Source organism: Pollicipes pollicipes, unplaced genomic scaffold (genome assembly GCF_011947565.3).
Source record: "Pollicipes pollicipes isolate AB1234 unplaced genomic scaffold, Ppol_2.1 Scaffold_5724;HRSCAF=6776_pilon_pilon_pilon, whole genome shotgun sequence".
In the NCBI taxonomy this organism is placed as follows: domain Eukaryota; kingdom Metazoa; phylum Arthropoda; class Thecostraca; order Pollicipedomorpha; family Pollicipedidae; genus Pollicipes; species Pollicipes pollicipes.
In genome coordinates, this window is record NW_023596746.1 from 44,500,391 (window position 1) to 44,521,477 (window position 21,087).

Consider the following 21,087-nt stretch of genomic DNA (forward strand, 5'->3'; position numbering starts at 1 on the left):
TCCGGCTAGGGAAGGTAGTTTACCAAGATGTTTTTCGGCCTGAAGGGGCCACAACAGCGACCAGACCCGTGCCTCCCCAGCTTGCCACATGAAAACCGCGGCAACCCAAGGCCCGTCACGTGCGGAGGGAAAAGGCACGCCCCCTTCTGCACTTTTCGAGGAAAAATCCCCTTGGGACAACTACCGACGACAGCCCGATACCGATGTAACCAATCCGTGTCGGCTACTCTCGTACGCTTGTGGGCGCTCACCGCCCAGCGCACCTGCCTGCCGAGTTTCCGTTTCAGACATGAAATACCGCCCGATGTCTGCGGCCGTGTATTCAGGAAATTCAAATAAAGCGAGCACCGCGGACAAAGAAAACAGCGGCCGCGCGGAATTATCAGTTTGCGCTACACCACAGAAAAGACAGCATGCGGTATGCGTTGTATCCCGTGCGCGCATGTCAAGCCTAAGCACGCTGGATGAACGCAATGCGAGGACGTCAGCATGCGTTGGGTCCTCGGTCGGAACTCGAGGCCAAGTCCGCACGCGAACCGGGACCTGACGACCACTGCAGTACCAGTACCAGCACCACTGCGGTACCACCAGGCTTCGCGCCGTTGTGCCGTATCGATGCGCCTCGCCATCGCCGTCTAAACCCTAGAGCAGACAGGCGGACGATTAGGGCACCTGTCACATTAACGCCTGGATGCAGCTGTTTACTAAGAATCAGAGTAACTATGAAAAGACCCTCATGAAATCCCGACGACAGCCAGAACGGCATATGCGGAATCAGGGATTTGTGATCATCATGTACATATACTCGCCGTTAAATGCATATGTTAATATGCTAGCCAAGAGTGCTCCGTCCCACTTACTGACCGAAGGTCGACGAGCAGCTGTCGATGTTCAGCACGTCGGAGCCGGTTACTGAAATACCATCAAGCGTAAATACCCCGATATGCTGAACAACTGCGGGGAACGCAATGAGGACTTCAAAGCGGAATTGGTCTGTCACTGGTGACCAGACGAAAGGTGGTTAATAAACTCGCAGCATTTCAGTCACGCGTTGGTAACGCTGCTAAGGATCACGACGAAAATCACGACACTTGATGCAGTAACAAAATCGTTTGGCTCATTTGGCACCCCTTTCGATACAGTACGCAGACTATCGACCCACACGTTCTTTGCAGCATATGTCGAATCGGAGCAGGACATGAATAACCGAAATATTGTGATCATTTAGACGCGAACCCGTCCGGTACCATCTCCACTCACCTTGTAGAGCACAGCCGCAGGAACTTAAGTTGCTAAGCGTCTGGTTGAGCCTGAAATACCACCGAGTTACTACCACATATGGTAAGTGTCTGAGGGTGACAAGACTATTGCGTCAGACAAAGATTGATCCATCACTGTTGATCAGCCGAAAGATGGTAATTGATTTGACATCATCTATGACATGCCTCGAGAACGTGTTACCAGGTTTAAGTGTGGAATGCCCCCAAACGGAACATACCATGATCTTTTTTGGCAACCGGAGGACAGTTGCCGGACAAACAAAAAACAAAATTCAACAAGGCACTGCCTCTGGGAAGGCGCGCGTGATGTTGGCTCACCTTTACTACGGTTGAGGATCCAGAACCGACAGAACATCGATCTGCGGGAGGCAGTGCATGATCAGTATTTTCAAATCCATCACAACACTGGAGAAGAAAAGGGGGCGTCAGGACAATATGGGTACATCATTCAGTCAGCCGAAAGATGGTAAAGAGAATCATCACGTTTAAACAAACGCACCGGGGTCAACTAACTAGGGAACAGAACATCTAGAAGGCATGGATACGACTGGACACCAATCAGTTGCATTACATGTTAAAAAAGGACTTCCAGCATTTAGCAAACAGAGGAGCGTTTCCGCGCCACCTCCGCCACGAATAATTTGGAGCATTCAAACACACATACCTTACTATGTGCGTGGTGCCTGTCCAACGTGTATCACTTCTGCCAAGGTACTGAAATGAGAAATCCCGTGAATTGAAGAAAAGCAAACAGGACATGAGGAATTGTCAACACCTCAGACAGGTATTTATCCATCAGGTATCAGCCCCGAAAGATGGTAAAAAGGTTTCATCATTGTGACAGTAAGGCTGAATATCAACACCTACATCAAGCTTGTGGACCGCGCAACACTGTCATGCACTGCTAACCTATCACAATTTTACTAGGGGGGGGGGGGGGGGAAGGGCTAGACCACTAGAAGTCAGCAGGTAGAAAACCTAGCCTCAGGGAGCAGTGCAAACTTTCCCTGAGCATGTAACAATCCAAACAAAAGTACACTGACCCAGTTGAAAAACAAAGATAATCCAAAAAAGCACACAGCGGAAGCATAACAAACATCGACATGCCATCAACACCTGGTACAACAGCGACATTCACCTCAGTACCAACCTTGGTTTGACAGTTCTGCTCTATCCCGTGGTCCTCCACACCTGCAAAAACGAAAGAACAACTAACTACATGGGGACTGGCAGCAATTGCGGCAAACCAATAAACAGCTCAGAGTAGAAAAAATCCATCAGGTGTCAGCCCCGAAAGATGGTTACAAACATTTCATCATGAATAATTGTGGGCTTTACGACGCACACGGCTGTATGGGCTATTACGAGTTGCCCGTCTATTATCTTAGCACGAAGGGCGGGAACCGCTGGGCACCAAGCCCTGTACCTCTGGTTTCCCACACGATTGGTAACACAGGCATGATAACCACTGCACTATCGACATCCATGCATGATTGCTAGCTGCTAAGTCACACTATCCAAATTGCAATTGCAACAAAATGCGTCACAGCAATGCACCGCACCATTCCGAAAAAAGAGGAGACAAAGACAACACAAATGACGGATTTTGCAGAATAGCCACACTACACCAATTAACCCAGAACACTCCTAATACCTGAATAAGCTGCAGGTTCCCATCACAGGAGCTCTATCGAGGATTCCCCTCTCCACAAGCCGGTGCTGAAAACAGAGTCTTGTGGGTATCCTGACTAACCACGGGCATCTCCACAGACGTCTCTTTCATCAGCAAAATTGAATGAGTCGATCACTGATGTCAGATGACACGCATGAAAACATCATGAGTAATGTTGGGCGTTTGCCATGACTACATCAAAAGCACGCAGTCATACAGTACACCAAACATTTAAACTGCGTCCACTCACCATCACTTCTCTCCTAAAGAGCAGGATCATTGATGTTGTCCAATTCCTGGGCGCAACACCTAAGTATAAATGGTTGTGTCAGTGTTTTGAAGAAATGGTTCTCTTGAGTCAGCAGGAGAGTTCCAGTCAGTTTATATTTTGATATCGATCATCGGAAATCAGATGACACGCATGAAAGCATCATTTACACGTACACTGTCCGGTTCTGCACACAAAACAAAGGCCACGTTATCCCTCACCGCACGAAAACGCTACGTTTGGTTCAATGGGACAAACACGTACGTGTCGCAGTTCGAGAAACCGTGTTGTGCGCGTTTCTGCATTGTCCGGCATTGTGGCATGTGGTTTTGTCTTTGCACATGGGGCTTCACACGAAGCCCTTAAGAGGCCAATGGGTGGGCTAAACCAGAATGCAGGCAGGCTCGTACTCTTGATATCCAGTCTTTTCGCTCGTGAAATCTTATGGACCGATCGCCGATGCCAGATGACACGCATGGAAACGTCATCCATGAATACATCTTGGACATTCTCCGGCGTCGTCGTCATTGGGGCCTTACAACGCACTCAGTTTCTGAGGCTATGTGGTGTTGCTTGCCTCTCATGCCGGCACAAGGGGCGGGCGCCACGGGGCTCTCCGGTTTCTCAGACATGTAGCTTGACCAGGGTATTGTTGATAAGCCCGTAAAAATCGGCCGGCCAAACACTTCACACCAATGAAAGCGAAGTCAACTTACTCTGTCACCTCCCTCCCGCAAGATAGCGTCATCGAACTTTCGCGATTCCCGGAGGCAGTGCCTGCAAACAAATGATTGTCAGAAGTTCGAAAAAATAGTTGACAAAAGTGAAGCTAGTTCAGGTCAGTTTATGTTAGGCGTCGATCATCGGAAATCAGATGACACGCATGAAAGCATCATTTACAAGAGCACTATTGCAGTTCGCACGCAAACTGACGGTTCGAAGGCATGCCAGCGGCTGATGGTGAAACAGCCTACATACAAAATAAAGCCACATCAGCTTTTCTGAGGGGAAAACAATACATCTGGTACAATGGGAGGAATAGATACGTCCCACTTCAAGACACCATGGTGCACGTCGTTTTCCAATGTTGACATAGGGACATGTGGTTTTGTCTTTGCACGCAGAGCTTCGGAGATACGTCAAGATAGATACAAGATAACCACGCAAACGGCTCACAAAAATACGTTCTAGCTCGGTATGCTTGCCTTCAATGGTATGCGGCCGTAGATTCCGTTCAGGTTCGGCGATCACACGAAAATATGCCGCAATCGCGCCAAGGGACGTCTGAAACCAAACGCACAGTACTTAAGAACCTTTGCGTGGGCTAAACACGTTGCAGATGGGTACGGTATGTCACTGGGAATCGGCGAACCGTGAGAACGACAATAAGCAGTTTCAACCCCCCCCCCCCCCCCACTCCAGCACAAACAACTGCAAATTGTTGGTTGTGGCACACCAGGCATAGTACAAATGTGCCATACTGCTCATGTTGAGGCTGTTCCTGTTGTGCCATGACAATTGTAACAACCCATTTATTGAATGGAAAATTTGGACAATGTCTTCATTCTGAATGGTCCGATTTGGACATGCCATGCACACAAATAAGTGAGACAAACATAAAAAAATCAAATTATATGAACACATTCAATGCATGGATCACTGGGGCCAAGGCAGCTCAGAAGCCAAGGAAACCAATTTGCTTGAAACAACATGATCAGATGGCATTTTCTCTGACACAAGTCAGTTGAGATGTCTGGGAGTCGTTAGAATCAGTTGGCACACATGGAAGCATCATTTCACAATAGCTGAAGCAGTTAGCATCCTAAACCCTTGCCCACCATTTGAATGCTGAGTAGAGCAGCCATCGAAGGACCAGCCACGACCTTCGCAGAACTCGACACCGAGGACGCACGGCCGCTCCATCCACTCCACCTGGTGAAACAGACAGCCGGCACCAGCACACATCCACCACGCTCACAACAGAGCATGGTGATCTACCACACTGTTTCCCTGGGACCTCTCCTACTTCGGTATGCATCCAATTCGTGGACAATGGTGTCCGAAAGCCAGGCGCCTTGCAATGTTGGCCAAATTATCAGTTGCAGAGCATATGTTCATCCATGCATTATCACCGTGGAACGGCTATACACCATGCTCACGCCAACATCCGTGGCAAAGGCGAGCACTTTAGTTATCTAAAAAAGGCTCCAAACTACAAGGTGAACGCAGGATTGGAGCCAAAGTAATCCACGCCATCGCGACACAGGAACCGCCACACATGGCCATAGCATAATAATAATTGGTACTCAAGGGAACATAGGCCGTGAAATTCATGTAACAAAAATTTACATCATTTCCAACAGTGGGCTAACCAGTTTTCCTACACACAGGCTAGCTTCTCCAGAATACAGGCGTCGAAACAATTATCTCACCTTAGGCCACGGTACCCTCTTTTCAAAGTGTCCCATCCCAAACCCAGATGTATATATCAATGAAACGACTCTGAATCGCCCATTTCCAGGTATATTTTTTCCGTTGTCGCTGACAGGTTCTACTTTCGGGCCCGCACTTTCTTGGAGTAGAACTCGAGCTCCCGTCCCTCCAGGATGTAACCGTCGCAGCGGCCGCACTGTCCGGGCCGGCTGGCGATGCGGGCGTACAGGCGGCCCGTGTGGAACTGCTCCTCCAGCGACGGGTCTACCTTGCCAGCCTTCTGCCGCTCCTGGTACTTCTTCTCAGTCTTCGCCGACCGCTTGGCGTTCAGGACAGCATCCTCCTCAGGAGTCTGATAGCGGCGGGACATCGAAGTTTTAATATGTTGATTATTCGCGCAAATAATCCACTTGATGTGGGCTACGATATTTAACCCTCCCTCTGAAGAATATGGGAGGGGAGGGGGGGGGGAGAGGGAATGGGCGACGTCACTCCCTAAATTTGTCCTGACATTTCTTCAGCATGATACACACCTGCACCCATATTTTCATCTCCTCAGAATTCATGATACATGTTGATTCTACAAACATATGTCTAACATCTCTACTTACTGAATAACAATGTTTTCATATCAAAACTACAAGGTGATGTGCTGCGATGGCAAAGGACAGACTACGTGAGCGACGTTCCGCAATAGACGAGTGTGCGATGACAGGCGGCGGGGACTACATCGCTTTATCAGCGGAGTCCTACACCCTCAAGTATCCCATCCAAAGTTAAAAGGGCTTAAATGTTACATGAATCCTTTGGCCTTTTTGCCTTTGGATGGCAGATATGTTCAGAACACAAAAGCCCAGACCAATGATGTGGTCAGTGTGTATACTGATATATCAATGTTTAAAATTGGACATGGGCCTGTGTCAGGGATTTGTGTCAACTTCACACTTTTATATGGTGTGGTTTAGTAAATGACTGCATGAAGAGATGAAACATTTTCCAATTTTCAGGGCAAAATCAGCTCTTGACCTCCCCTAGTGGGGTTCAATATTGAGCCAGTTACATAAAACACATAAGCCGTGACAAGATCTCTTGATCTTGACCTGCCTGCAAGATCTATTGTCTTGGAAAACAGCAAATAAAAGAGCTACCCAGAGCTAAATATGGGTGCAAGCTAGGTTTCCAAGAAATAAAATGTCTTAGCATGACAGCCTTGTCGCATGGCCAGGTATGAAACGGGCTGCCCTATACAGACTTTTGGCAACTTACCACTGCCCCATTTGTGGCATTACTTTGTGACATGGCAACAGCATGGCAGCCATCAAACAATCTACCACAATGAAAACATCAACACAAGCAGAATGACCCAAGGTGGTGTCAATACTAACGACGGAGTACTCACCAACTTCTGGCCCTTTTTCCGGCCGAGAGGAAGTGCGTAGTGTGACTCGTACCACTGACGGAAGGGTCCCGCATCCACCATGATGATGGTGCCCTTCACCAGGGTCTTGGTGCGCACCAGCTCATTGTTTGTGCAGTTGTAGACACAGTCAATGATGCGGGTCTTGCGGGTGCATGATTCGGAGCCCCAGGCAAAGTTGCCGTGGTCCAGGCGCAAGGCCCGATATTTCACGTTGCCACCGCGTGTGCGCACCGTGTGGAATGCGCTTTGCACCCAGCTAGAAAAGAAGAAGCAATGATACAGACTAAATTTTAAAACTCCGAAAAGCAACACATTCCTTCCCTGGAGTTCACAATGGGAACCAATTACAATTACATTCTAAGGGAACAGTGAACAGTGAAAAAGCTTTACATAGCTGTGATCCACAGCATGCAAACTGTGGCAGGAAGAAGCAGGATGTTTCCACACAATATGCCACTTCAAAATCATCCCTTGCCACTTGATTACTGTTGCTTCCCCAACATTCACAAACAATACTGCTACAACAAAACCCTTATCAAGATCTTTGATGTTGCTCATCACAAATAAAGTCTCAATAGCAAGTGAACTTGTCACTGCCCTGAAGCAGGATATAAGTGATGAAGGGAACCCTAGTGCAACAAACTTGAATTTTGTCTTTCCACATGACTTGACATGACAAATATTTCATTCAAGCTGAGGAAGTTCCACTGAACTGGTTCAAGTACACTGCATTTCAAACCCCACATCACACCAGGCCCACACTAACCTTGGTGTTAGATGCAGGCCGTCCCAACTCATACTTCCTCTTCTTTCTGGTGACAGGGCGTTTCCCCCCAGTCTTTCGACGTTTATGCAAATTGTTACGAGTGATACCTGAAACAAAGATCAAGAACCTTGAACATCTGTGTGACAATGAACAGACAATGAACAATGTCTCCACACATATCAGCTAGCATTCCTCTGCCCCCCACATAGTGTTTCCCATCAGAACCGCATTTGCTGGGCAAACATGTAGGAATTAAGAGCAGTGGAACAAATAAAACCAATCTACCCTTGTCAGACAGGTAGCCTACTGCTTACATATTAAGACTAAAATGCTGAGCTCTCTCAGCATAGCCCTTCCCAATGGAGCTGACACTAAACAATTTAAGTACTGTATCAATGCCCCTGGTGCTAGCTCAAAATATGGATGGCATTCAAACACACAGCTCCACAAGACTGTAGCATTTGAAGACATCAACCCAACACATAAAGTCTGTCAGCTAGGATGTGTTATTTGTTAACAAACCTACACTGTTTCTGTCAGAACATGGGATAAACAATGGGCACACGATATGACAGCTTGTGCTTACTTAAGACACTGTACCACACCCACACCCACACACTGTAGCTGAATGTATAACATTCTGCGATGCTCAGCACAGCACATCATCGCTCTCAATTCACGCAAAACATTTACAGCAGCCACTACCACTGGCCATAGCTCACCACAGCCAAGAGCAAATAGCAATTGCCTGAAAAACTCCAGCCAATCCTACCATTTGTGATTCAATCTAGAGGTAGATGCTTCACTCAATGAGCTTTGATATGAGCACACAAGTTTTTTTAACTAAATGTCATGCTTTCCTGCTATGTCCACCAATCAATGACCACCTAATCAATAAGAAATTCCAACTTTGATGCAAGGATGGTTCCCAGTCAATGATGGGCATCAATACAAGCATAATATAATGCAGATTGCAGTGATTCCATTGCATAAGCAGCTTGAAGAAATTTTAGGTTCTGAACATCATAAAAATTGGTAGTACAGGTTGGTGTCAGGTTTATGTTTGCCACTGTTGTATGGGACATCCTGTTACAGGTACTTGCTATGGAGCTTGCAGATCCCCTAAAAATATTGGGCAAGCAACACAACAATCACCATTCAAAACAACCTGATGGGACAAAACTGGTTTTAAGACATCTTTACAGTAAGACACCAACAATAATCATAACAAAGGGAAATTACATGATCTTACATGCAAATAAAAATAAATGCCAACACTGCATAGCACAAATCACCATGGAATGGTCTTATTTACTGAGCCAGGTGTCTATTTGTATCATGATCAAGTCTTGGGCCATAAAGCATTGCATGGTGAATAGGACAACATGCCACTCACAAAAAATCATACAGTATCATCCCTGCGAATCTATCTGTGCATAAACAGGTGACTAGAATCAGTGAGGCAGACCCTGAAATAACCATGCTGCACAACACATGTGTCATACCTACAACTTTTCTGCAATATTTGGATGTACACTGTGAATCCAAACTCAGTACTTTGTGCCAGGTCACTACCAACTTGAGCACATAGATAGCCATGTATCTCAGGAATTCTGATGTAGACAGAGGTAAGAACACCCTGAAAACATACTTTCTAGAAACTACTTTTGCACAATATTCCCTTGCTCAGTAAAGCACAAATGAGCACAGCATTCAGCACAGTAATGTCCCAAATGTGTGAAGTGCGATGGATGCATGCTTGGCAGACTGGCAAACGATCAGCAGAAGCCAGCCATGACCAGCTCCAGTGAACAAGAGTGGTGCAAGTTTTGCCTCGAAGCCCATCTACACTACCAAGGCATCAAGGTATCTAACAACATCCATAGCAATTGCCTTTAAAAATCGCGGCTCAGTCAGGTGCCGTCCAAGCTACCGAATCGCGCCACAGCCTCACAACGCCCCGAAACAGCCCGATTTTGTGAAAAAACAAAAATCAACCGCAATGGGCAGCTTCTCTGTCGGTAGAGCAAAATTTCATCGACCTGATTACGGTCAGCATTCATCTAATGAACACAAACCGGGGTAATTCAACAACAAAAACACTGCTCTCACCCATCTCGGCCAACACCGGAATCAAAAGGCCTCCAGCGGGGTTGCCATTAATTAACAAAAATATTTTTCATCATTTCAAGAAAGAAGATCAAGTGTGATGAAAACCTAATAAATATTAATAAAAATTGAAAAAAATACTTCAAACGCTACATGCCAAACCAAAAATCCCCTAGTCCTATTTTTGTGTCACATGTGGAGTTATTCCAACGCCGGAGCTTGTGCCTTATTTGGCACAATGGGCGGAGCTTCCTAAAGTGCTGCAATTTTTGCAAACAATCTGAAAAAGGACAAGTTTGCTCAGAATGTAACGTGCAGTGAAAGAAATCCGATGAAAATAAGCAGAGGTGAGACAACATACAGTTTAAGGTTGAAGAAGTAAACATATCAAGTTCAAGCTGTTCCTTGAAATCGCCAAAGACGTTAAACTGAAATTGGTTAGCCGGTTAATCCAGTAGATTTTTAATCATTTCCCAATGCTTGATTGAAGATACGCTCCCAGGCTGTCGGCACTTTTTAGGTTCGTTGAGCTGCACGCGACTGCGCACGAGGCCGAAAAATTCAATTTCGAAGTTAGCGTGTTAAACAGAGAGAGGGCGACGTACAAGAAATGAATAGACTATTCGGAGCAATAGACTAATAGAGCAATGAATGATCGGAGCAGTGAATAGACTAATAGAGCAAGAGCGCTTTTCGCTGCTTTGATTAGGTGTTTAAATGTTGGTTTTTGCACAGGAAATTAAGGAACGAATAAGTAGGAACTTAACCGAGGAATTTGGTGAAAGTGTCCAGTCTAAATGTTGGTGGCCCCTTGCATTAAGAGTGAAGTGGGTATTGAGTCGGCTATGCGTTGCATGCTGTATATTGTTCAGTGTGAATGCATATACAGGTAAAGTGCAACGAGTGCTGAACTATAGTTTAACATTAAAGGCTACTAGGGTATCAACTTGATTAAATGCCACTCTAAAATTGTGATACATTTTCACAGAAAGTCACCCCACATATCAAGCCAAAAGTGTTTTTGGCCGCCAAGTCATTAGATTACAATAAATTAGTAAAAGCTTGGAGATAGATAGCATATGTACCCACGGTTTCCATGGTTGACATACTCGTCGTATACCAACGATCACCATATTTCTGGTCAGCCTCATGCAGGGCCGTGAACGAGTGACCGAACGAGTGAAGTTGCGCCCTACCCCTTCCCCACCCCCACCCCCATCCCACCACACCCCACCTCACTCCCCTCCCCATGAGACCTCGTTGCCTTCAAGTCCTGGCAGTCACTGACGGAAAGTGGGAAGATGTCACGTCTGTCCCTCAGTCTGAGCAAGGACCTTCAGAACGCTCTAAAAGAACACGAGATCAGGGGGCTGGAATTCTGGTTGAGAGTACACGCGACTATTCTTTCTTGACCGGAATGTCATACCTCTAAACGAGGTGCCGCCTGGCACTGCCTTAAACATATCCAGAGACCGCACGCCCATCCACGCACCTCAGCCAAGAAACATGGAGCCGGAGCATTCCCAGTTCGGCCAACGTACCGAGCCGGAACGCCATTCATTGTGAGCCTCAGCAGCGTCGCGGCGGTGGTGAAAAACGAGCCCAATTATCACAAAAGAGACGACAGCTGTCCATTCTATACCCCACTAATTCGTAAAGCTCAGTTAAAACATTTTCATGCCCTACTACTTGTGTGCGTAGTCAGGGCCGGATCCAGAGATGCCCCCCCCCCCTTGGGCCCGAAGGGGCCTCGAAGGAGCCCAATGGCTCTGTGGGAGCCCATCGCCGGCCCAACAGATGCAGTTTTTTAACACAAGACGCAACAAAACTGGATATATCTGGCCTTCCAGACGACAAAGAACAGTGTAAGCGAAAGTGAAGGGCCTGTAAGAAATAAAATAAAAATCAATGGTAAGAAAAGTTATGAACTGGAAATGTTCGGCCTCATTACACTGTCTAGGGGGCCCATGCTGTTTCTGGGAGACCTACATGCACACTTGTAGGATCATTTCCATAGTTCAGGAGCATTCCACATTGCTTTCTTTTTCTTTGCACTTGCTCAGGGGGCCCTGCGCTGTTGTTAGGGTCCTTCCTGCTAGCGTGCCGGGGCACCCTTATCACGGGCCCTTCCACGTGCTTTTTTCCATACGCCAGAAAGGCTCTGTGGGCTATAGCCGGGGCCCCTTATCTTAACTTGCCGGGGTATTCTCGGTCACTCCGGGACCCTTTACGTAGATCTCAGTTAACCTACCGACACACTTGCGATATGCTTATGGGCCCTCTTCATTGGTTTAGGGCGTTTCCAATTCTCTGTCACTTGCTTGGGGCCCTGCACTCTTCTCGGGGTCCATCTGATGGCCTGATTCGGCACACCAGTCGTTCGGAGACCCTTCACACTGGGCTTTGGGTACTTCTTTTCTTAATGGGGGGCCCTATGCTCTGGAGGGGGCCTATCTGACAAACTGATCGGGCACATTCAATCGTTCGGAGGCTCTTTACATTGGGCCTTGGGCACGTGCTATTTGAATGGGGCCCTCGGCGCTAGTCAGGGGCCTCCTCTGTTCGCCTCTTTGGTCACACTGGATTGCTCGGGGGTTCTGCACATTGGTTTTTCGTGTTTGAATTTAGGGGCTCTCTGCGCCGATCCGGGCCATCTGATAACCTGTTCGGGTACACTTCTTCTTTCGGGGGCCCTCCGCACCGGATTTTTGGGTACATCTTATTTGAATGGAGGTCCTTGCGCTCTTGTCAGGGGGCGGGCCTTCTGATAGGATGCTTGAGCCCATTCGATCGTGGGGAACCTCTTTATGTGTTTTTGAGTACTTCCTTTTTGAATGGAGGGGCCCTCCGCGCTTTTCGGGGACCCTATCCATCAACCTGCTCTGGCGCACTAGATTGTTCGGGGCCCTCTACATCGTGTCGTGGGCATTTCATATTTGACCGGAAGGCCGCACGTTCTTGCCGGGGCCCCATCTGTTCAAACCTGTTCGGGCACACTGGAATATCCAGGGGCCCTCTAAATAGTGCCTTGGGCACTTCCTATCTAAATGGAGGGCCCTGCGTACTTGTCGGGGACCCTATCTGTTCGCCGCTTCGGCCACACTGAATTGTCCGGTCCGGGGCCCTGCACATTGGGTCTTGGTGTTTGAACTTGGGGCCCTACAATCCTGTCTGGGCCACCTGATAATCTGCTTGGGTATGCTCTATCTGTCAGGGGCCCTCCCCACTGGGTTTTGGGTAATTATTATTTCAATGGAAGGCCTTGTGTTCTTCTTGGGCCCCTTCCGAAAGGCTGATCGGGCACATCTTATCGCTCTTTGACCATTCACATAAGTTCTTCGGTGCTTCCCATTCGAACGGAGAATTCGAATGGAGAATTCTACGTTCTTTTTGGGAGCCTTATCTGTTAACCTGCTCGGGCACACTCGATCATTGGGGGGCCCTCTACATTGAGTCTTGGGTACTTCGCATTTGAGTGGAAGGCTCTACGTTCTTGATGGAGGCCCATATATGTTAACCTGCCCGGGCCCACTCGATCGTTCAGAGCGATGCTCGGGCCGGCGGCGGATGCAGAGGAGGAGGGGGGGGGGGGGGAGGGGGGCACGGGACCATGCCCCATGGACCATGCTGAGAGGACCTAAAGGCTCCAAAGAGGCCCATAACCGGCCGAACGGACGCAGTTCTCTTACAACAAAAATGCAACAAAACTGGAAGCCTTTGCGCCAACAGACGACCAAGAACAGCTGTTGGCAAAAGAACAGAGTTTATAAGCAGACCAATCTCATTTTTTGCTCACTGAGAAAGTGGTAATTGGGGGAAACTTTGGAATTCATTGCGCTTGGTTGCCTGACCATACATGTTCACTTGCCGTGTCAATCTGATCGCTAAGGAGCTTTCCACGTTGCCCTTGGTCTCTTTGCATTTTCTCGTAAGGTCCAATGTGCTGTTGGAACACTATCTGCCTCCATGCCTGAGCACTGTTGATCAATCAGGTTTTCCTCCACGGATTGTCCCAATTCACCCGAAATGCTTTTTGCGCTTTTTCCAGGCGCCAAATGCCAGGGTACACTCAGTTGCTCGGGGGCCCTTCATTTAAGTCTCCGGCTCTTCCTACTTGCTTGGAGGACCTTGTGCTGTTGCCAGGGCTTTTATAAGGTAAGGCACGGAGACACTCGATGCTCAGGGGCCATCTACTTTGATCGAGGGCTCTCTCCCTCTGCTCTCATTTGAGGACCGTTCATGGGCTCACCAGTTGGTCTTCGGTTCTTTTTGCTTGCTCTGCGGACCCTATACTTGTTAACGGGAGCCACTCTGTCGGCCTCCTGCGGCACTCACGATCGCTCAGGTTTCGTCCCTATTGGCCTTGGTGCCTTCGCCTCAGAGCAGCGGTCGAATATGCGTCGATGAATTTTTACGCGCAATTGCCGAACGTAATTTTACATGCCGCCGACGTGGTATGTATCATTTTCATTAGCTTCTGAGTGTGTGACACTTATGATATTAGTGCATCACGTTCTGAACACATTTCGAATGCTAGGATAGGTCGTACTCCTTTATAACGGAGGAAATATTCTGCGCTAGTCATCACCCAGCCAGCATGCATAATTGGGACCAATATGGGTCCCAGTTGGAAAGTCATACGGGGCCCACCTGGGCTGTCCACTTTGGTCACATGTGGGCATGTCATCGGCAAAAACCTGGGTTCCATATGGGTGACCCTTGCTGGGCCAATGTGGGGCCTAAATGGCGCACACATGGGCCCTTTATAACAGAAAAAAATTATGTACTAGTTATCATCCATCAACTGATTACATCGCCCAGCCGGCTAGCCATAAAACATAACCTAAGAATCAAGTCCATACTTGGTTTTGATGGTTGTTAGCAGCTAACTCAAGGTTATGTTGCCTGTTATTCCGAAACCCTAAGCCTCAAAATCATAGCATTTTACATGATCTGTAGAAAGTGAGTCAGTTGTATGTGTATGCATGTGTAGCACGCCTAGCTTTATAAGGCCGTGCACAGTAAGATGGGTTTCCGTATTGATGAAATGAATGAACAAGTAAATACATGCATATACACGTACCTATATATATATATATATATATATATATATATATATATATATATATATATTTATATATATATATATATTTATATATATATATATATTTATATATATATATATATATATATATATATATATATATATATATATATATATGTATATATACGTTACGTGCGACTTGTCTTAAAATGTAATGACCAAAATGAAGGACATTTTTTGGAGGGGGCCCCCAAACTCCAGGGGGCTCAACAATGTTGTGTGCACCCCACCCCTCTTGACGAAATCCTGGATCCGCCCCTGTACGCAGTTGCCCACTACCAGCACCGTGTCCGAGGCGTGCGTGGAATCCTGACTGAAAACGCTACCGTGTCAGATCCTGGTCGGGCACGATAAGCCCCTTCCGCAAAACCTCGTCCGCCACCTGATCCGTGACGCATCGGCTCGGCAAAAACAATCCCTGATTCCCAACGCTAATCGGACGAGGACATGGTAAACGAGACAATGGCGCGGAGTGGGCGCCTGGCACCGTCTGTGAAAACTGGTGCCATCAACCAGAGAGCTCCTGCGAGAAGACATCGCAACTACTGCGCGTCTGGGAAACCAGTGGTACGGGGGTTCGATTCCCCGCAGTGCCCGTCCTTCTTGCCAGGGTGAGAGGCAGGCGACGCCATATAGCCTTGGCAGTTGAGTGCGTCGTAAAGCTCCAATGACAATAACGAGAAGACGCCGCAACAAACCGATAACTTTTCCCCTGCGGAAGACAGCCTGTAGAGCGTGTACGCAAGACGCTGATCGACCAGCTCAATATAACCCCTCGAGCGAAATGGCATACCACACGATATTGTGATGAACACATATCTCCTTGTCGTGGCGAGCAGGCTGTCAAAGGCTGCAGTCTTCAGGGCCGCATACGCTGATGGTCATGCGAAAGCTGACATTGCCACAAACTGACCGACGGACAGCAAGCCCAGCATCGAGGTGCACAAGGCCGACGTGTGGCTGCTATCCTTCATTCGGTTAGCGTGAGGGAGACTCCGTCACTGGGTCATGTTTGGCACAGGCCACGAGCGCTGAGTCCCGTTGGTGACCTTACTGCCATCACCAGGCAGCCCGCCTGCGAGAGCTCCGGTTGACATCGACGGTGGCCTTTGAAAGAGGTGCAAATCGCAGCTAGCCCTCCCCGGGAGCATGGAGCCGCAGAGAGACGGGTTCTCCTGCGGCCCGCACGTCTGCATCACGCTGCAGCTGTCAGCATGGCCGAGGTATGCCACCCAGGCGACGCCCAGTATGATTATGGAGCATTCTTTGAAGCTTGCCGGCCACAGATCAAGGCGATGTAGACAACATACGAGACAAAAATGATAATTGCGTACACATGATTATTTTTTCATTTGTCATCTGAAACCTGCAATAAACAAAAAGGTCAGCATCTGGCCCTCATCAGGGAATACCTTCGTATGCCTTGATTGCCCACATATATCCATTCCCTACGACCAGTTATTAGTCATAGGAATGTCATATGAAATGTCATATGTCATAGGAATGTCATATCAAATAGTTACCCCGTTACGACTAGTTACCCTGTTACTGTCACCGAGTGTCCAGTTTTTCGCAAGATACAGAATGCTTGTTGCATCAAGATGGTCCAACCTGTTAGAATGCGTTGATGTAAAACACTTACATGAAGCGTCTCCATTAGCGTCCCACGTTCGATATTCTTGTTGGGCTTTGGATAATTTGTTTGTGAATCGTCCTACAACATCAGTTACAAAACTCACCCAAAGAGGGCATACCTGGCAAAATATAGTGAACTTTGGAGCTTATTCATGGTATTGTATTCGAATCTGAGACTGCAGTCAGGAGTGCACGGTATAATATTGATCAATACAGTCTCAGAGAGCGTTTGCTATCGATCAATTATGTTATGTTGAAAGACTTGCGGCATAACGAAGTTTGTGTTCGTGATTTTATGCATATTTTCTGCCATTATTTGCAATCAACTGATTATAGCTAAACGACCATGAGGTGTTTTTTTTGGCCGCAGGGTTACTATATTTACTATCGTTTGGTACCCGTCATCTATGTATGTGCGTATAGCACAAACCTCGGCGACTGTGTTCACGGTTGCAGTGCATTTATCCATAGATGACGTGCCCCAGCTACGGGAGAATGGGATATGACATGGCGGTGTTCATCATTTTGCAGCATTGATCGTGTTTTGTGGAGCCCGGTATTTCATGCGTGCCTTCGCATAGGGCAGTACATCGATTGTTTTTGGCGTTCATATTTGGTTATTTTGTCGTTCTGAATGGGTTTGTAGGTGTACATTTTAGGTGTTCTTGCGTCTGCTGTATTGCATGTGCTTAAAAGGGATAACTTCCTCGGCGCTGGCCTGGCACTGGTACATTTTCGTTTTCAACGGAGAAAGCTTAATAGTTTTGATAGTACGGTCTGCCAGGGCTTGTCAGATCAGACCAGAGCCAGATACAGTTTGGTTGTGCTAAGATTTTTGGACAAAGAAGGAAATGATTAAACGCCAACGCAGGGAATTATGCCAACGTGCTCTTCGTATCGTCGAAGCTACGATGTCATCCACCTCACGTAAGACATACACCCAGGTAGCCTAAGTGCGGTTGGAACTTTCATGAACATGAGCGATGTTCGAAGCTAGGTGGCTTACCCAGTCTTACTTCTCATTCACTCATCGAGCATCGGCTGGGTTTATTGGTTGAGGGAAGAAGTTAAATGATGTAAAAAAAACTGTCAATTTAGGACAAGCTGATTTTGGGGCCACTGCACAGACAGTTCATCCATCCTTGGACTCACACTGTCACTAACGGCACAGGTGCGTACCAGCAAATTGGTCATACTTTCGTTAGCATCCGCGTCACGGGACTTTCGTTCAATTCTCAATCGATGCCAGATTCTAAGTACAATCAGGGACACATAAATTTCAATGCCGCACAGCTTTTCTAGACAGCTTTCTTTCACCTTTAGACAGCTTGAGCCCGCACTTCTTAGCGCTGCGTTACCGAAAGTGGCGGTTCTGGTCCCTACTAGTGACACGGCCGGCCGCCGGGCGGCGCTGCTCGTCGAACACCAGTGCGCCTGAGGTGGGCCGGGCGCTGTGCTCCCAGACCGCCGTCAGCACCCCTGATGACGTTATCCACTCACTGAGCGCCGGCGGCGGCGGCGTGCCGATTGTGTAGACGGGCGGCGGCTGCTGCACTCGGCGTCACGGCTTGTTTCATCAGTGCTTTATTAAATCCCGGCGTGTTTACCCATCTCCTTGGCTGCGATTATTGCCGCATTGACCGCAGCGGGGCCGGCGCACTGGTGCGCAACTTTGGCCACGGCTGCGCCAGAGCGACCGACCTGGCGCCAGCGAAAGGCGCGTGTGAGCGGCGCGTGGAGCACGTTGGCCCCGCCAGCTGGATCTTGCGCAGTATTACTGTAATGCGCGCTCAAGTATTAAGCTCAAAGCTTAGGCAAGTAAGCTATGTATGTAAGCTGATCTTTTTCTGAGTTCCTGGCTTTTCGGCGTTTTTATGTCAAAAGTGGTCAACCTCCAACAAACCGGAAGGCACCAGTTAAATGGAGGCGTTATCAAGCAAACATTCGTTATATTGTCAGCACATTTTTAGGTTCTGAACTTCGGTACTAAATGCGCGTACCGCCACGGGCAAGAAATGATGCATCGGATTGTGCGCCTCTAAGAAATACCGCAGGCTCCACACGCACAGTCGATGCGGGTACCAAATGCGTACATGACCGCAAAACCATTCTCTTAACATTGCACCGTTCACTTCATGCGCAGTACAAATGACTTCCGCTGCATGCCCCAGCAATTAAGCACAGGCCTGTCTCACTTCGAGTCACCAGCTGAATAAAAAGACCATGGGGTAGTAGTGGTCCAGGGCCACTTTAAAAGAAATTCACCACAGCTCATAATACAAAGATGACATAGACTGTCATATTTCATGGCCTGGTATGACATATATTGCTCAACGTTCCATTATGCGTTGGACACTTTCTGGAATGGCAAATTTGGACAAAGTCAATATCGTAGTATGTTTGTAAACAAGCCCCCGCATTGCTGCATTCCGGGCAGCGGTGCTGTGACGTTACGAGACTAAGTCCTATGGCAACAACGCTATGGCGGCGTGGAAACACTGTTCTTTGCGGGCTGGTTTGAACATAAATATTTCCATAAGCCGATTTTGTTTCGACCCAGCGTATTCAATGGAACATTTTCAGTTGGGAAGTGGCGTTGGTTTGCACCAGAGCCATAACATTATTGCTAAAATTCGGTTCCGGCCTGCCCCCGACGGACAGATGGGGTTACCCATTCACCAGTGATCTATCCCGACGAACATCAGCCGGAAGTGCTTAGAAACAGTCTGCAAAGGAGTGCAACATGCGGTAACAACAGCATAGGATGGAATTGAGATACGGGGGGCCAGACGGGCTCGCAGCACCCTAGGACGCGTATTTAGAAGTTGGAATGCACACCCTGTATCTTTAGGAGGGGCGTTACCGGGCTGGATGCAGGGTTGGCCTGCCCTTATGGCGGTAATGAGTGGTGAACCCCGGGAGCTTAAGTAAAGCGTATAACATTTCAGTTCAAGATAGCAGAATTTTCTTGTGAAATGGGTCAATCTCTGGCAAGCTTTGCCTTTTCTGCCAGTTAAGAAGTCGAAGCGCATATCCCAGCTCCGAAATAGTCTGATAGATATATTTTAGGGCGCTGGGGATACTATTCTCTGTGCATCATTTTTATCTCACCCATTCAACATTGTAGATCTGCGAGTTAACCAACACCTAGAAAGATCATGGCATAGCAACAGCGAAATTATTTGCACCTGCCCTCCTCGCATAACCTTATTTTCACCTTTCACTCCACATGGGTACTGCAGTACGAAGATATGCGCAATCATTGCCATTAATTAACATCAATGTTACATATAATATTAAGTTAGTTACATATGTTTCTTCCACAAAAACGCAAAACACGTCACACGCGCATTGGCCTTGACGAAAAAAGCGCAGCTGCTGGAACTAGAAAACGTGGTTTAGTAGGATTCATTTTTGGAATGAGATACTAGTATTGAGCTGCCTTTAGAAGATCTGAAATGCAAATTTACAGTGTATACTCACATAACATTAAAATCAAGATGTAGAACAGCGTTGCCATCCAGTTCAATGGCGACCCACTGCATGGTGTGTATATATGTGGGTGCAGCCCCATGCAGTGGCAATGACAATGATGACTAACAAGCAATGTTTGCCCGCATACAAAATTTGTTAAGACGGTAGTATGTGCATGGATGATAATACAGCACCGTATTTCCAGAATGCTTGAAGGGAATGTTCCACGTTTAAAGATATTGAGGTGGGCATCAGATATGATGGGAAAAGATTACTTGTAACCCTTGGTAAGGTTTCAGGGTTCAAAAACAATGCTGAGTAGCAACATTTCAAAATTTGTAAACCTGGCCCCGTTACGTCATTGTCTGATGGCGTTATGGAGTGGTTTTGTGACGACGGCAATAGCTGGCAGCATCTGACAGTCAGACCTGAGGAATACTTCGAAATACACGACAGCTGACGCCAACCGGCCATTCTCGTCGGAGTGGCTGTGCCGGGTGGCGGATTAGTGGGTGGTTTGTTTATGGATTTTCTGTCTTGGTGCTGGCCGTAAGAAAGGCTTTGGTGAACTATTTGGCATACGCAACGTAGCGATCGCCAGCTTTTATGGCCGATTAATGACATCAAAGCACGATATGCTGTGTTGCTGCTGTTGCTGGCATGCTGTTGATGATTATTTTGTCAATACTTTATGGTTGACCCATGGTTGCCTGCAGTGCTGCAGTCCTGACATTGATATAATATGATGTGCATAGTAATTACTTTCTTTATTGGTTGTTACTGGAAATGCGGTGTCATGCGAAAATGAATAAATTTGTGACGTTGCTATGAATTGCCAAGCCGTTGATATTTCTATGGTAACAATGGTAAGGTTGGACTACCAAGAATGCCTTTTTTTGCTGAGGATTATTTATGCAATTAATAGT

The 21,087-nt window shown here is 47.4% G+C and overlaps 1 protein-coding gene and 1 long non-coding RNA gene across 2 annotated transcripts; both read right to left on the bottom strand.

Moving 5' to 3' along the window:
* Positions 1-303: 303 nt before the first annotated feature.
* On the bottom strand, positions 304-4,003 carry LOC119102542 (uncharacterized). Its single transcript, XR_005094706.1, has 9 exons — positions 3,937-4,003; positions 3,203-3,261; positions 2,935-2,999; positions 2,431-2,471; positions 1,945-1,994; positions 1,599-1,639; positions 1,261-1,310; positions 865-912; positions 304-642 (listed from the first exon to the last, which is right to left on the bottom strand). It is a non-coding gene; the product is annotated as an uncharacterized LOC119102542 (long non-coding RNA).
* A 1,720-nt stretch (positions 4,004-5,723) lies between these two features.
* On the bottom strand, positions 5,724-10,022 carry LOC119102541 (40S ribosomal protein S8-like). The gene is made up of 4 exons (XM_037225931.1): positions 9,952-10,022; positions 7,840-7,946; positions 7,053-7,329; positions 5,724-6,005 (listed from the first exon to the last, which is right to left on the bottom strand). Exons 2-4 carry the CDS (start codon positions 7,869-7,871, stop codon positions 5,772-5,774), a joined length of 543 nt encoding a protein of 180 aa, XP_037081826.1. The 5' UTR covers positions 7,872-7,946; positions 9,952-10,022; the 3' UTR covers positions 5,724-5,771.
* Between the last annotated feature and the right edge of the window lie 11,065 nt (positions 10,023-21,087).